General features: G+C 42.2%; 1 protein-coding gene across 4 annotated transcripts in view; it reads right to left on the reverse strand.

Moving 5' to 3' along the window:
- Positions 1-2,492: 2,492 nt before the first annotated feature.
- Positions 2,493-17,511, reverse strand: part of cyth1a (cytohesin 1a) — a 39,592-nt gene continuing 24,573 nt past the window's right edge. For 2 of the 4 annotated variants that reach the window (XM_018704603.2, XM_018704604.2), the window contains exons 2-13: positions 16,043-16,125; positions 13,852-13,916; positions 12,540-12,606; positions 12,329-12,447; positions 11,116-11,196; positions 10,786-10,898; positions 9,821-9,969; positions 9,614-9,725; positions 5,898-5,974; positions 5,731-5,799; positions 5,329-5,483; positions 2,493-4,639 (exon numbers count right to left, since the gene is read on the reverse strand). In XM_018704603.2, the coding sequence (XP_018560119.1) occupies positions 4,561-4,639; positions 5,329-5,483; positions 5,731-5,799; positions 5,898-5,974; positions 9,614-9,725; positions 9,821-9,969; positions 10,786-10,898; positions 11,116-11,196; positions 12,329-12,447; positions 12,540-12,606; positions 13,852-13,916; positions 16,043-16,125 (1,169 nt within the window). In that variant the 3' untranslated portion in view covers positions 2,493-4,560. Of the gene's footprint in view, positions 4,640-5,328; positions 5,484-5,730; positions 5,800-5,897; positions 5,977-9,612; positions 9,726-9,820; positions 9,970-10,785; positions 10,899-11,115; positions 11,197-12,328; positions 12,448-12,539; positions 12,607-13,851; positions 13,917-16,042; positions 16,126-17,511 lie in introns of all 4 variants that reach the window. The other 2 variants (XM_018704605.2, XM_018704607.2) reach the window with 1 other exon arrangement.

Consider the following 17,511-nt stretch of genomic DNA (forward strand, 5'->3'; position numbering starts at 1 on the left):
CTGCCTGTGTGTAAAACATTCTTTTGGAAGAAAAAAAAAGCCCTTCTCATGCCAGCTGAGGTCAGGTCCGGACACCATGGGGTGCACCCTTCTCTCGCCACGGTGGGCCGAGAGGCAGGGGGAGGCCCTCCAGCGCTTCTGGGAAACAGTCTGGGCCTAATTGGAGCCTGACTGGTCTCACATGTCTCCACTTACTGGAGGAGACGGAGGATCCCGCCGCCTGGGCCTATGAGGAGCTCACTGTAGGCTGAGGCCTTTCTCCTCCACCACCACCCCTCCCTTCCTCCTTCATCAGCATAACCACAGAGAAGTGAATTCTCCAAGCAGACCTGACATGACAGCATGACTGAGTGGTGTGGTCAGTGTGTTTGAGTGCAGTGAGGTCAGGTACGCTATACTGAGCTGAGCTTCTTTTTATTGTGTTTTTCTAAAAGTAATACCTGACCCCAGCAAATCCCTCTAGGTACATTTTGTTCCTAGGTTCTCCTTTCTGTACTGTACGTGCAATCTCCTCCTATTGTTCCCCTCTTAACTCATTCTGGGTCAGGACTGATAAAACCCTCCCCTCCTACTGTACACTATATCATGTTCCCCTTCTCACGCACAGAAACCGCGACCTCACAAAAAAAAAACCAACAACTCACAAGCACCTTTTGTGTCTTGCTTATCCACGCTGCAGCAAGACATACGAGAAGTCAAGAACAGCGCAGATGGTGAAAAACAAAGACTTCCCTGCTGCTGCCGTTGTTGCTGCTGCTGCTGCTGCTCCACCACCACCACCACAACCACACATTCTCTTAACTTTTTTTCTCACTTTTTTTTTCTCTTTCCTTTTTTTTTCTCTTGCCGTGGCAACATGCCTCTCATTTCCCATCAGTCAGGGTCACCTCCTTGGCCCTGTCTGTAATTCTCAAGAACGTCATTATCATTGTGTACAGCAGCAGGCACAAAATATTGTTTGACTGCAGCTGTGCAAAGACCGTTACAGGCAATTTCTTATCCGCTTTTTTTTTTTTTTTTACAGCAAAAAATCTGCTCATTTGATATCAAAATACGCAGATGCAAAGCAGGAATTCTGTTGTTGAAAATGTCTTAAATGCACATCTGGAACAAATTGTTTCATAATTTGTACCCACGTTCTCACCAAAAACACTGCAGGCAATGGCCCAGAGGAAAATATCATACATTCATTCATTTTACTCTGATTTTGGGCATAATTTGGTTTTGCTAGAAAAAAAAAAGATTTTGATCTTTAACAGATCAAAAGGCTTTTGAAAGCAATTTTCTGTGTTTCTTGCCTTTTACTGCTCAGATAAACATGTCTCAACTTCGAATAAACTCAGGTATTCAAAACACTTTGCTGTAGGTTTTACTTCATCACTGTACTTACAGCTTCCTGCTAACATTACCCAAGAGTCTCTGCAGCTACATAACTACAACACATGTGCCAGTACAATTTAGCATTGACTGTGAGTGTTCAACTGGGACTGAAGCTTTGATTTCGGAGTGCTTTTCTAGCTGAAAGCTTTAACTACAAGGCTGAAAAGCAGATTGTGTTTGTCAGCAATTTGTGCAGACTATTGAACGTACTGACAGAAAATATGGAGTTCAGAGCTGACATAAAAACATGAGTCAGTTTAAAAGGACAGCTATTGAAACCTAGTAGCCCATTCAACATGTGTATTGTGCTGTTAAAACAATGTGTATTCTCACATATTTTTCAATAAGGCATTCACTGTTTTCCATGGTAATGCCAGATGACAATCTTTCCTCCCCAGGTGAGTCATCACTTCTTCATAAAGCCACTTGATGTAATCGAGAATGGCTGAGTCAGTCTTAGTGGACACTGACAGTAAATCCAAAGAAATGCAAGTGTGTTTTCTACTTACTACCATTTAAATCCACATGGTGACAGACATGTCCTCTGTACACAGCGGTGTTCTCTGCTCACCCGCTCCATTGAGAAAAAGTCATTTCTATTGATTGTGTTTCCAGGCATCATTTAATATGATACATATTCACTTGTAAATATTGACCTTTCCCTGATGCACCGATAAAATGTGCCATAAATACTTTGGTAGCAGGCTTGTGAAAAGATATGAAAAGTTATGAAGCTATAAACACAGGCTGGATTTAAACAGTATCAGGGGATTTTATAGCGGAGTACAGTAAAAGTGGCTGGAATAATGCAAACTTTGGAAGTGGTGTACACTGGTCTAAGTTGTGTGCAGTCACAACAGTGAGTAGTACTCAGTGTTCCTGGGTGTACAGAGGGTTATCCTCATTTAACCCTTAATTTTTCTTGATAACTTATTTGGAAACCTCACTGTAATTGAGCTGTTGCTGATAAAGCAATATATATGTTTGCTGTTACTGTAATGTTGTCTTTCCAGGGGAGTGTGTCTAGTCCTTATCACATACTGCCACCTGCTGGTGCAAAATACAACACAAGTTCTTACAGACTAGCAGTGGTGTAAAAGCCACTCAGCCAATGTTTGTGATAAATCTTTATTTCAGCTTGATTAAATGGCAATGATAGAAACCTCAAATCAAACATTACTGAACAGAATAACAAAGGAAAATGGCACAACTAATAAGAAACAAAATGAGGACAAAATACCCACTATACATTTAAGTATGTACAACTTTGATAAATAAACCAATACTGTCTAGAATTATGATTGTTGAGCATTTCTCCGTATTTCTCTAGGATTAGTGCGCTGAGAGGAGCAGAGAAGAAGAGAACCAGGAAACGGAACAGGCAGGGAGCGCGGAGTAATGACCAGCAGGCACAGATGAGAGAGGAGACAAGTGTAGACAAAGAGTAGAAAAGACAGCTGGCTTGATGCACAACTCAGACTGCATTTGCAAAAAAATTGTACCTCGGCGCAGTTTTTGCTGTTTGACAAGGTGACGTGTCACTGCCCTATAGTGACCTGTCAGCCACCGTGCCCTCTATCTTTTGCTTCACCACAGTACGTTCCTGACACGAGCAGTAGTTTTGTATTATTTCACATCGCGCTTCCTGAGACGGGGACGACCCATTCCTTTCCAGGCATAGCTTCACCACACATTTATTTGTGCTGCTTTAAAGCTTTTTATATATATATATATATATATATATATATATATATATATATATATATATATATATAATGTCTTATACATAAACAACCTGAAGCACACAGTATTGTACAATGATCATGAGGTTGGGCTGTAGATGTGATTTGTTTTATTGTTTTACCATTAAATAGGTATCCGTCTACAAAGAAAAAGGAGACAAAGATTGAATGTTGCTCGAAAGAAAACCGTGAATTACTGTCGCTAACCAGCAGCATTTCTCATCATATTTCATCTAGAGCACCAGGCACTGTGCAGCACTAAAGTAACTTTTCTAACAAATAAATTGCTTTTTTTATGATACAGTAAAAGAAAGTGGTCTTGTGTTTGAGACAAGGTGAGAGCAAGAAAAAAATGTATAGGGAGAGAAAATAAAAGGGGACCAACATGTCGGTTTCCCAGGCAACCTAAGACCCCAGAAAGAGGTCCCAGGCTGATGGACACTCATCCCTTTAAAATACACTAATCCCCAGGATGCATCTCGAGGACCTTCAGGAAATGAACAGTGAGAGCCAGATCCAACACTGAGACCCTGTCCAGACAAGCAGATACCCTCACCTGCAGCGGTGCGTCCCCACGCTGCGGCTTCACATTTACAAAAACAGTTCAGTTGGGGGCACAGACGAAGTTTTCGCTCTTTGCGCCGGCTGTCGTGTTTTGAACGGGATCCACGTCAGCGCTTATGATAGAAAGTTTCAGAACATCGTAACAATCTCCTGAGTGGCAACTTCTTTTTTTAATTATTTTTTTTAAAACATAATTTTTTGTTTTTTTTTTCTAAAAAAATCACTAACAGTTGGCAAATTACAACCCCCCCACACCTGCAGTTTCAGTTGCAAGACCGTCTTATTTTACAAAAGCAAACCAACAAAGAAGACTCGAGAGGAATCAACAGTAAAAGCTGTAAAAATACACGTATTACCCAAACATATTAAAGCACATCAGAAAAGGTCTTAACTTCTCTTCCATAAAGCGAGGAATATTTTGGTTGGGGCGCCACACTCGGTCAGACCTGCTGAGTTAAAACGATGTGTGCTACAGGGGACTGCATGAGTGTATGCATGTTGTGTGTACGTATGCAATGTATATGGGAACTGTGTTCTTTTTAAAGCATCTTCAAAGGGGATTTTGCTGCAGCAAGATTTCCCTTTCGACTTCCTAGACAGAGAGCACACACAAAGCTGAGAGAGAAAGAGAGACATTCAGACAGGAGGTTAGAGGAGGCTTTGGCCCTGACTCTTATCTAGAAACCCAGCATGCTTCCTGTTTTTCAGGCCAGTAGAGTTCCAAAGCCAGAGCTAGTATGTGTATCCTAGAGAATTCCCCCCAGAGAGGTCTGAGGCAGACCTCAACCGTGGCCTCTGCACCGGCCCAGACAGGGCGATCAGATACCCAGACCCCCTGCTCTGTCAAGTGCAACGTCTGGAGCGCTGAGCAGGTTTAATGCCTCTTCATGGACGACACCTTCTTTTTCCTGGCCGCCAGCATCTCGTAAAAGGGGTCCCTGCTGATGGCAGCTCTGTGGGCACATATGCAGAGGAAAATGTCAGAGAGAAGCATAATGGCTTTAGTGTGCAAATTGCTGATATTACAATACTGTAATGTCAGACATTTGCACTTAAGTAGGGCTTTTTCAGTTTTTATTTGAAAAATTCTTATGTGTTAAGTACCTTAAATTTTAAACTTTTTTATGTTTACTTAAAGGAACACTTGTTTTTCGTTTTTTTTTTAAACCGTGCTGATCCTCCTTTCCTGTCCAACTGAAAACATTCAAATATTTTTTGGTGAAAATCAGTAAAAACCTACAAAAGGAAGGTGTGGAGGCAGACACGTCAAATCTGACCACACACACATATTTTTAGACTCAGTGTGACTCACACTTTCTGAAGATATCAAACAAAAACCCATAAATCTGCTTCAAATTCCTAGAAAAAAGACAGTCCTTTTAAGTCTGGTGCTTGCCTGAGAACTACACATGCCTGTACATCCATGGGTACACTGCTAATGGGGTCAGCTAACAGTTAAGTCTGCACACTTTTAATGGTGCTGGTTTGCCTAAATGTAAATAAAAAAATAAAAATAAATATAGGCTCACCAAAGCTCCCAAATTAAATGAGATGTAATGCTAGTTTAATTTATATTAGTTAATTGTTTTTTTTCAGACCTAGAAAACCAAAAGCAAAAAAACACAAACAGAAAAAAAATTACTTGATGCTGTTCATCCATTCATCTTTCTCCTCAGCAGTGGGGGCAGAGATACGGTAGAAGGTGTGGTTGCCCTCCACAACACGTCCATCAGCCTCAGTCTTGCATGCTTTTATCACCTGGTCCTTGTTGTCAGGAATGAAAAGCTCAAAGCAGTTCTACAGAAGTAAAGCAGACGGAGGTTAGAAATTATAGAAAGTATAATGACATAAAGATTAATTTACGGAATTTATATATTTTATGCAATGTCTGTCAGTCAGTTTTCTTGATTTCTACCTGTCTTCAAATGACAAATGGGCAGCATTAGGGAGTCCTTTTTATTGACAATTTAAAAAATAAGTTTTAAAGTCAAATCTCTGACGGTGTGTAATCACAGAATTAACCAGTAGAGGGAGCTGCACTTACTGGCTTCTTATCCTCCACCTCCTTGATGCTCAGGTTCTCCAGTGGGATGATTCCTCTGGGCTCTTTGTCCTGCACAAATGTAACATATGTAAATGCACACAGGGAACAAGAGGAGAACAGCAAGCAGCTTCTGCTTCACTGTGACTGAGAAACTGAGCTGTACTCACTGTGGTGTACTCAAAGTAGTACAGACAGTTGTCTGTGAGGATGAACCACCGTCTCTTCCAGGTTTTTACTCGTCCCCCTGTGGAGCAAACAGCCAGCGTCAGAGAGGCTCAACAAGAGAAAGAGAGAGAGAGAGAGAGAAACGAGCACCGAAGCACCAGGTCGAGCAGCAGACAGGCAGACAGATGTATGGGCAGACAGACAGATGACGGCTCCAGAGGACTCCTTTTACCCAGAACACCCTGCCATTGACCCTGATCCACCATTGCACCACGCGACCACCATCATCAGAACTGCATAGCCTTCAGCTGACTTCATAACTTTTTTTTTTCATTTTCCTTTTTATGTGTGATATACTAACTGGTGCAGATGTGAAGATGCTAAACGATAAAGCTACATGTCTTCATTAATGTCTTGGTGAGTCTGGACTCTCCTACTTGGCCCTGTTTCTCTTTCCTTACTTGCTGACACAGAGGAATAAGTCTGGCGAGGCAGGATCAATAGACAGAATACAGATCTATGTGCTCACTGAGCTTAATGAACTACCACCCAAATTAACTTACTAGAAGAAATGTGGAAAGCACTTAAATGACTCTATGAGGGACAAATGTGGAAAATAAAGAGTTACTGAGGATCAAGTCCCCGCCTCTGACGCCCAGTGGGGGCTCTTTGGTTAACTCTGTGCTTGCTGACCTGTAGCTGACCTCTGACCCCCTTTCTCACCCATACTTCCTGGGAGGGGAAACCTGATCAAAGAAGCAGATGGCAGCCTCGCTCTGGGAGGATGGGATGCCAGCAAACTGAGTGGGGCAGGAAGCTCAGCGCCTGAAGCTATGCTGGGCTACTCTACAGGCATCTCAGACCTGAATTTCCTGCCTTGGCTTTGTTAAGTAACTTTTCAGTTATATAGGAGTGGGTCTGAATGAGGGAGGGGACAAGGTTTCTTTCTAATCATGACTTAAAGACCTCAGCCTTGACTAGACTAGGCTATACCACCACCAATGTTAGTAAAAAGCTGCATTGTGAAACCCATCCACCAGGATAGAAGGCTTTGAGGATGTTTATATACAGACATTTAGAACACACTTGTTTATCATATAACAGCATTAGCACTGTATATGATATCCCATCATTTCACAGACGTCATGATAGGTCAAACACTTCTATGTCTACTGCTTGTTATATCTACAAATGCCATCGACACGCTTCAATCGATAGGCAGAGATGGAGATCCCCTCGTCACATCTCGATACGTCGGTGTGTTGCAACGAAGAAGCAGACAAACAAAAAACACAAGACGCGATGGCAGAATCACACAGCTGACAGGCCTGAAAGTTGACTGGGGTCGCTCTGAGATTTGGGATTAGTTTGATGGGTCATGTCAGTTGCTGTCACTCCGAGAAAGAGAGACGACCACCCTCCTGTAGCAAGAATGTCTGGAACGAGGCGGGGACGTCCCAGTCGATTGTTGCTGGGGCTCGTGTGGACGATGCTGGGCTGGAGCGGAGCTGAGTGGAGGGAGTCACCCATGCAAGATGGAACTGTGGGAGGCTGGGCGAGTGGAGGTTAAGAGGGAACAGGTTTTCTTCTAAATCATAGTAAGTTATTGATGTTTTTTGGTAATTGTTTTTCTAACCATGCCCAGGTTTTTTAATTTTTGTGCAAATCGATGTGAGGACTCTAATACTAATTACAAAAATGCACAAACTATTAATCATGTGCACTTCAAGCTTATATTAAGCACTTGTGATTCCCTTTTCAGCACACTCCTCTGCCCACGCTTCTCTACCACAGTTTGGTCCAGTCCAGTCCAGCACCACACCAGGCCACAGCCACATTGTTACCCTTCAGATTCATTAACAGCATGAGATAAGGAGAGCAGAGCCACATTATTGGAAAGGTGCATTATTCCCTTTCCAGGCAACCAGAGAGCAAACACCAATATGCCAATAGGTAAATGGGTTCATGATCAATTTGGAGAGTCAGGCAAAAGTCCTTTGTTGTGCTCGCTGTATGGGAAAAAAGTATAATGCAGCTTCCAAAAAACAAAGATCAAAGAGAGTGACCACCACAGCATACAGAATAAAGAGGGTCAAACTGCTCAGTAGAGTGGTCACAAAGCATCAGCTCCCCGAGCCAAGCCCACAGGGTGACAAACGCACCCAGTGACCACTCGGCAACCACCCACAGAGATAAAAGAGTGTGGACAAACCACCAGCTCAGTGAGAGACTGAACAGACAAACATCTGAAGTTCAAATGAGTCAGTGGAGAGACAAAAAACAAAATTACAGACAAAAAAACCCCTGTATGAATGTAAAAAAAAATGAGGAGAACAAAAGCATGGCAGACCACCAAAAGCACCTGAGAGCTGAGAAAGATGGACTAGCATTTGGGAAGAGCAGGTGTACATACCTCCTGAGGAAAGACAACAGCCAAAATCATGGGAACAAACGAACAAACGAAGAGGAAAAGGAAACAAAAAAATCAAATTAAATGATAAAGAATTACAGCACCACAGTCCTGTTAATTATGGTTCCAAGGAGGCTTTGATGCACTGCTTCACAGCTTTAAAGACTTCAGTAATGAGGGTCAACAGATTTGTTACACATCTGCTGTTATTATATCAGTCCACAAGGGGGAGCTTTACTCATTCTGAACTAGTGAGAGTTACTGTAAAGCACTACATGAAACATCCACTTAGGTCCATTTTTTATCATATCCAATAATTTACCTTCCACCCTGATTGTTTTACTCAAATCTGCTAATTTGGAGCCATTGAAGAAAAAGTAATTCTTCACTGCCTCAGTGTAGTCGGTTGTAAAGATTCACAGCGATTACAAGATTCAATATCACTTCACACATTCCTGCTTTTTTAATTAAATACATTGTGAATCTGTACAACAGAGAGAGATCTCAGAGGAAACAGAGGATGAAAAGTTCAGGGGTCCAGGGTTGTGCCTTTCTGCTTTTAGAGTGACTGCATCCAGTAAAACCAGGTGACATCCTGTGAAACATTTGTAATGATATAGGGGTGTGTGTGTTTGCACATGTTTGTGTGTCTGAGTAAGAAATTAGAAATTAAGAAGTGTCAGGACAAAAAAGGCTCTTGAAAGTTCACCAAACGTCTGTAAATGTTTATGCGGGGGGGGGGGAATTATTACAAATATCAAGACTTACCCTAAAGTATGCATTTCAAATCTCTAATTAAAATTCCTCTCAGGACCAAAATGTCCCACAGAAAAAAGAGAAAAAAAAACTAATCAATTTCTTCATTTAAATGTAAGTTTGGGTATGCGTATACACTTGATTTCTGAGCTTTATGAGTCAGTATTTGTGCGTGTGCATGTAAGTATATGAATATGCCCCCTCTTAAATAATTAAAAGGCCTCTGTTCTGATTTCAAGGCCGCATTCATAATACATTAAAGTGAACAGAAATGTCTTCAGATGTTTTGGGTTGATGGTGAACACACCAATTCACACATGCTCACAGGCACCTTAACTCAAACACACTCACAGGTTATTGACCTCAACTGTGACATTGGTTATCACTTTATGTGGCCTGATTTTCAACCTTGAGATAATCCAACAATATGAAAACTATGGAAACACAATGCATGTTATCTGTCAGCACAGGAACAGTGATGACAACCATCATGTCGACAATTTATTATGTGCCTAAATAACTGTGTGCACATATATTCCCAGTGTCACTCACCCAGTTTTAGCAGCCAGCCCTCTCTGTCTGGGTTGAAGAAAGTGTGTGTGAGGTCGTTGCCGTCGTCCTCTGGGATTTTGAATGGCTCATTCTTGATGCTCTCATACAGATTCTACAATAAAGAGAGTTGATCATGAATATAGAGCAGGTCTGAAATCAGAGAAAGGCACAGGGGAGAAGTCACACGAGTTTGGAAGCCCTACTCACCCTGAGCAGGTCTTCAGGTAGGTCTCCTCCATCGTTGATGCCTCTGTTCATGGAGATAAATCTTTCCACGGTAGGCTTGTCCTTCACATTGGGGTTGTGGAGGCTGGTGTTTAGCATGATGATGGCAAAGGACAGGATGTAACAGGTGTCTGTGACACACAAACACAAACAGAGTGATCACGCTATGAGGGAGGGATGAGCTCTATGATACAGCGAAAGGTTGCTGCTTACCATAAAAATGCCAGTGTTTAATGTGGTGTTTAAATATGAATGTAAATTAGCTGAGCTGAAAGGACTGCACTTTGGGGACTGTAGTCAAACAGAGAGGAACAGACAGGAGAAGCTTCGTTAGCGAGCGGAGTGGGCGGGAGTGAAAGGCAGCGCGTGGGCAGCTAAGTATGCATGTGTGTATCTGAAAGTGCATGTCTACGTGCGTGTGTACGCTAAAAGACAATGTGGCCAGCACACGGCTGATGCAGCAGCACTTTATCTGGCCCGTTAGGCTGTTGAGAAGTCCCATGTATTATTCACATCCATCTGCATCCATGTTAGAGGCAGTCGGCTGTCTGCTTAGGGCATTATCTCCCAAAAGCCAGACACTTTTCCACAACACAGCTCACCTCAGCAGACTTTGTGAATATAAAAAAGAAGTTTAGATCTGGTATAGTTCCTTAAAATTGAAATGGTTGGGAATTTAACTGCATTTATCATTACTGCTGACAAATACTGACTGTGTATTGCTCTAAAAAGCAAACGTCTGGAGGCGAGAGGTCATGGATTTTAGACTTACTCAATCAACAAAAAAAGAAACCCAAACTGAACCCTTAAATGTGGTTCATATCTGTATTTGCCATTATTTTATCAAGACACAGGATAAACTGATGTCACTTTGTTTCACTGCTAACACATTTACAGGTCTTTGGCTTTTTATGACAGCTCCAGGCTGTAAAGCATGACGGCGCTACCTGTAGACTGGAAAACGCCAGAGTTGCACTGGCAGTAGCGCTGAGCGAACGCCTCCATCATGCGGTCGATCTTCTGAGCTTCTCCTGGTAGTCGAAAACTCCACAGGAACTGTCTGTCAGGGGACACAGTTTGGTAGTCAGCAACAGATTCTCTTCCATTGTGAAAGAGCTGAATTTATTCAGTTGGGGCACGAGACTGAAACTGGCAGCTGCATCCTTATAAAATGCAAATTTGATGACTCTTAAAAAACGGACCTCATACATGACTGACATAGAAAAGGGGGCTATGAGGATCTAGCCAAGAACTTGATGAGTATGTAGCAGACTTACCTTAGGGCCTGAACCAGGTTGAGGTCTGTGAACTCATGAAGCTCCACAAAGGCATGGAGGACTTGGATATTGAATTCATCTCTACAGGACACAAAACATGGTACAGTTTCTCACTGATGAACATTTCAAAAGTCAGAGTCTTCACAAGCTTAACAAAATATTATCTCTTCAGCTAACAATTATCAATATTGTCAAAATACTTGTAATAAGAAGACTGAACCAGGAAGTGTTTTGCATTTGTGAATGGAAAATTACTTAAAATGAATAATAAGTTATTGAAATAGACAATTAAGATCATAAGATCAAACCCCATATCTGTAAAATTGAACTTTGATGCATGATTTCATGGCTGGTACACTAATCAGTGCTTGTATTATTACTGTTGTAACTCTGATCACCTCCTCATTTGAAAAGTAGACTCAGCTCAGGGTATAATCTGGCTCACATGGGCTTCAGAGGTCAGTGATATGCGGCACACTCCAATCAAAGCCAATGGAGGAGGACAAACACCCTGCACCCCCTTTCATTTATTATCTTATCTTAATCATGACATCATCCCCGACCTTCATGCCCTTCAGAGTAAATGATCTGCCCTGTGGGATCATGGGATGGCTCTAAGGAGCTCTCGCTGACAGAGTCATATCCAGTCACTACTATTCCCAGAGGACAAGTGACCAATCGTATCAGAGGCCACCCACGCTTCCCGGTCCCCTCCTTACAGAGTCAGAAACCCTCAGAGATTTTGATAACATCAAACAGAGAGCATCCATCAACAGCCTGCCTGACCTCACAGACCACACCCTGACTCTAATACTGCCCATCCAATAGTCCCAGAGCAGTGCATATAGTACATGAAGCCCATCACCATTTCCTGTATTATGTGTTTACTCTAACAAGTGAAAATTTTAATTGCCTTCAAACACATGCATTCCCAAGTTGTATTGTCATCCTTACTTATGAATGAATAAGATAATCTAAGACAGATGGAAGCTATTGAGCAACAGACAACATCTTGACAGGATGGTCTGAATGTGGGACCAATAAACTATGTTTGGGAAAGGATGGGTGTGTGCCTGACCAAGAGGAAGTGGAGCAATACGGAAAATATGTACTTGCTATTCGACGCTTTTATCAACCACATGGATGGGTGCCGGTGAATGATGATAAAGAGTATGAGAGAGGGAAAAAACACCAAGTCAATCTTGATACTGACCTCTCTCCGAGGTAATCGCCAATGGCTGTTTTGTTGAGGCCCTCACCCTTGTAAAGGAACTGAGCAATGTCGTCGCTGGTATTCTTCAGCAAGTCATTCTCAATCAGAAACTGGATCCCCTGTGAAAGAGATGTGGCCCCAGGTTAAGTCCTGCTTATGAGAACACATGGGACAAATCATGTCTTCGCAGTCACAAGTTACTTCCACCTACCTTTTTGGGGTCCATGTTGAATTTCTTACGGCCCATGGCCACCTGTTTATTCCTCTGCATATTTTTCCTGAAACACCAGAGTTGGATGTTAGTCATGTAAACACAATTTTGCTTATGAACAAATTCTGGTATAAAAAGTTCAGGGCTACAACTAACAGTTTCTTTGATTATTGATTATTTTTATTATTATTACTGTTGCTACTATTATCTAAAAATGGGGGGAAAAAGTCTCTCAAAGCTTCCCAGAACCCGTGTTTATGTCTTTAAATTGCTTATTTAATACGACAAAGAGTAGAAAACCCAAAGATATTAAATTAAATATCATCAAAGGCTAAGAAAACCAGAAAATATTCTCATTTGAGAAGCCGGAACCAGTTACTTTTGGCCTTTTTGTTTGATAAATGACTCAATCATAAATCACTCCGTTGTGCATACATTTACATTTTTTTGCCTTGTAGATATGAATCACACAAATCAAACTGCATTCAAATTCAACAAATTGATGGTCCATCATCGTACTCATTCAACATGGCTCAGAGCATTTCAATAAATGTATTCACTTCATTTCCTGAAAGTATCTACCCAGCAGAACACCCCCACCACCCCACCCCCGGACCATTATGACAAAGCGTTGATAAACCGTTTAACATTGTGCATATGGGAAAGCCTCATTTCTCAGGCCATGAGTTATTTAGGGGTCAAAGTGTGCTCCAAGGGTCCACCGTCTCCATGGCTACATCTCCATCCCCAGCCGGTGAGAGGTCACCACTTCTTCCCACTGACTCACTCACACTAACATTCCTTTGGCTTTTGTCTGTCCAACAGACAGCTAAACAGATGCTGCACCAAGGCGACAGCATAGACTGACTATCATGTACTGTCTTTAAGTGAATCATAGGAGATTTTGATCATAAGAAGGTACTGTAACCCTTAATGGGTTTTAGATCCAAGTGAGAGTGCTGTAGGAATATTTGGTAGCTGATGGGATCCCTATCCACTTGAGTGGACCAAACCTGAGAACTCCCTCCCCTGAGACCATCCATTGTCTGCTTCTGCCCGTACACCCACTGCATTATTCAATGAGGCCTCCCATCAGGGGGGTGTGCCTGATGAAACATTTAAATTGCCTTAAAAGCATAGCCAATTTGGGAAGGGTGTCTGGTGCGAAGGGGTGGCCCGACTTGGCCATCAAACATGAATAATTGACAGCTTCATTTGCTAAGTTAATAGAAGTCAAACAACAAGCTGATTTAGGCAAAACAGACAGGGAAATGTGTGTGTAGGGGAGGAGTGTAGGGCCTCGTTTTCTTACCTCTCCTCAGTGGAACCCAGGTTCTCAATCTCACTTGTCACTTCTGCTATCTCATCCTTCAGCCGCTGCAGGGAAAAAAAAAATGAGGGTTAGTCTTAAAATGTGAAGAGTGTGACAAGTGAATCAAGTCAAGTCAAATTTTATTTATATAGCGCCAATTCACAACAGAAGTTATCTAGAGGCACTGTATGAATGACCTCATCGTTTGTCCACCAATTTCCCTGAGATTAGGAGGCATGGAAGGGTGTGACCAACACAAACTACATGCAAAGTGTTTGTATTAAAAAAAAAAAAAACAAACACAAGGGCTCTATTAAACTGTGCTAAGAGGCTATCATCTCTGAATCAGCTTTGTTTGTCTGTAAGCCAGGTGGCCTTCACACACTGCTGCACATTCAGCTCTCTTACGCTGAAAACTGACAGTAACCGTCTGTCTGTCATATCAGAGAGTGTGTGGCCTCTCTTTCTGAATCTGATTAGGTGGAGACCATTCGGGGATAACCTCAATACAAATGGAGTAAGAAAGCATAAAAGTGGATTATAGTTTGTGTGGTGTTTTCGTAATTAATGGCCTTAGAGGCAGATTTAGTCGATCAAGCCAGGCCCGCTGGTGCCAGACTGGCGCGGTAAGGCCATTGCAGAGGGTAGAGAGATGGAGAGGGTGACGTCAGGTTGATGTAAGTCTGGAATAATAGACTGTAGCATAAGAGAAGTCCTACATACAGTCAGAGCTTGGTTACTATTGATCATAATAGGCTTCAGCACTCCAAGGAAAGGTTACAATCAGCAGAGGCTCGCCATTCATATCCAGACACAGTGTTAGTATATCATCTCTCATATATAATACCAACTCACTATAGGCCAAACCACAAAGGGAACATCTGTCTTTTCAAGGCCTGCGCAATCACAACACATTCCTTAGATGCTTGTTTCCACAAACAAAGGCTGTGCTTATACAGAAAAGCGGGTGGTTGTGTTGGGGGAGGGGGGTCTGGCATGCTAGACTCGGGTGTGGGAGGACACGGGTGTGGGAGACAGGGAGGAGGAGAGGGGTCTGTGTGCAGACCACAGAAAAGGAGAGGATGGAGCCAGTAGTGGTGGCAAAAAAGCGGGGGTAGGGCAGCAACAGTGGCCCAAGCTCATAAAAGAGAAGGTGTCGGATCACGCCTCCAATATTTGTCTGTCAGGGCCAGCGGAAGTTAAGTCACCCACTGGGACATCTGGAGGCCAACTCCCTGCCAGGGCACGACAGCCTGCGGGTTACTTGCTTATGGAGCTGGTTACTGAGTTACAAGACTGACCTGAGCTAGAATAATCAGCTGTGCTCTTGGGTTAAGGCAACAGCCAAAAAAATCATCATGGGCCATGGACAGGAATCAAACAAACCACTTTAGGGAAATTCAGCTGAGCTGATTTGAATCCTGGCTTTCCCTTGAAATCAGAGACTACGTGAGATTATCCTCCTGGCTGCATGAGCACATTCCTCATAAGAGCATAATGCTATTTAATCTGTATGGAGAATCATTTGCTTGTCTTATTTTTACACTCACATTATACTCAAACACATATTTCAATAAAAACACCAAAAAGAGAGATCTTATATCCATAAATAGAGGTCTCTGTTGACACAGTAAATCTACAAAACACAAATGGCTAAACAATAAACAGAAATGATTTTCTAAGGAAGTGGGCACTTAGTGGGAAATACCTCACATTCCATTTGGGGTTAAATGTGCAAAGTACTTCTTGGAAAGGAGGAATTTGTACAAAGGCAGTAAAAACTGGATACGAGGTAAATGTTTAATCAAAAAAGCAGAGGAGGAGCAATTGTAATGTCTGGACTTTGTAAGTTAAAAAAAACAAAACAAGCTCAGACAAAGTTAAAACCACCTAAAACATGTTTCAGCTTGGTAAAATACTTAATACCAGTAAAAATCAAGTAGGTTTTCTGTTAGTGTGCAATTTTTGACACTTTTTTTTAAGATTACTGACATTTTAATGTTAGAAACTTCTAAAATGGGTTCAATTATATTTTTAAAATGTGTCATTGTGTCTACTTTTTCCATAAAAAAATCTGTAAAATTGAAAATGAAAGCAATGAAGGTGCATGTTTGTTTTTTTGGACCTATCTACTGTTTATGTGTTTTCTGTACAAATTTACACCAGCCCTCATATCCTAAACCAGTATTACCTGAATGTCCTCCAGCAGCTCCTGCTTGCGCCGGCGGATATTCTCCAGCTCCTGCTGCTCCTCCGGGGTGAGGTCGTCCGGCACTGTGGAGAGATGAGAGAGAAGATGAAGGGTTAGGACAGTGGTGACCAAAATATAAGGAAACTTTATCCTTTTCTGTGCATACCTATTCCCTTAGCCATATCGCTGAAAGTATCATAGTGCATGGAAATAACACTATTAATCTCTAATATTTCACTTCATATCACATGGTGACTGAATGTCCACGGCAAGAGGCGTGGAACCACAGAGAACACACAATGACAGTCATACGAGGCCGATACGAGGTCAGAGAAGGGGAGAGGAGAGGTTTTCATTGCATCAGTAACAAATCAGACAAACCTCTGCAGTCAGTACAAACACTGAAAGCCTGAAATACACCAAGACTGCAGCAGCCAGGTGCACTCTGAAGGGCATTTAACCTTTATGTGACTAAATTAAACAGCTCAGGTCGGCCAGACAGTGCTGAGCATCAGTGCCAGAGTAGCACAAATGTGACAGGTCTCAAAGCACCACCAGTCCTCCTGTCACTCACACTACAGGCTGTTATAATTAGCTTTGTCTGTGCCAAGGACTGAAGGCCGAGCAATGTGTCCTGATTGATGGACAATGTGATTGGGTGTCTGTGTGAGCGCAAACACTATCTGCACTCAAAGCACAAAGGGACACTACTGGAATCAGCATTGTAATCATAGCAGTACAAGCACAATCTCAGTTTCATTTACTTTAGCACCGCACTGGAGGAATTCCCCTTTACTCTTTTTATTTCAGATTTAGATTTTAAAAACCCTCTGATGCCTAGATGGAACAAATTTTGATGGTTACAACATGTTTTCACTTGCTGAAGAAATGCAAGATGTAACAATGCATGATCCAACGTGCAAAAACAATGATCTCATTCAATGAGTGCAGACTCTTACAAACAATGTAGTGCTCAGTAATAGTTCAGGACAGGTACTGATAATAAACTAAGAAATCTTGTTAGATGTCTGCATTTAAACCAGGCAATGTAGTAGAGTAGTTCCACCGTTGGAAACTACACACACTGCATTAACATTTTCTGCCCAATATTTGTTATTAGCTGAATGTCCTGTGAAATGAAAGCCCTTTGAGGTGTGAGACAACATCCATTTGGCTACTCTACTGCAAACTATCTACTGCAAAGACATTTGCATTGAAAGACTCTTGCAGTATCACAAGTCTAGAGATACTTTGCAAGTGTGGGCCAAGTGGCAGTCAAAGCCCCCTGAATCCCAATAATGTTATGAGCTGCTCAAGTCACAGCGATTGTTATGTTACAAGATCATCTCTGTCACTCAGTGACTCTTTCTCTGATTCCCCCAGTGCCCAAGCACAAGCCCCCTCCTGTGACCTCTCCTGCTCCCCTCATTACTTCAGCAACAGGGTTCAAAGGTTAAAGGGGTCAAGGC

This window comes from Lates calcarifer, linkage group LG11 (genome assembly GCF_001640805.2).
Source record: "Lates calcarifer isolate ASB-BC8 linkage group LG11, TLL_Latcal_v3, whole genome shotgun sequence".
NCBI lineage: Eukaryota > Metazoa > Chordata > Actinopteri > Centropomidae > Lates > Lates calcarifer.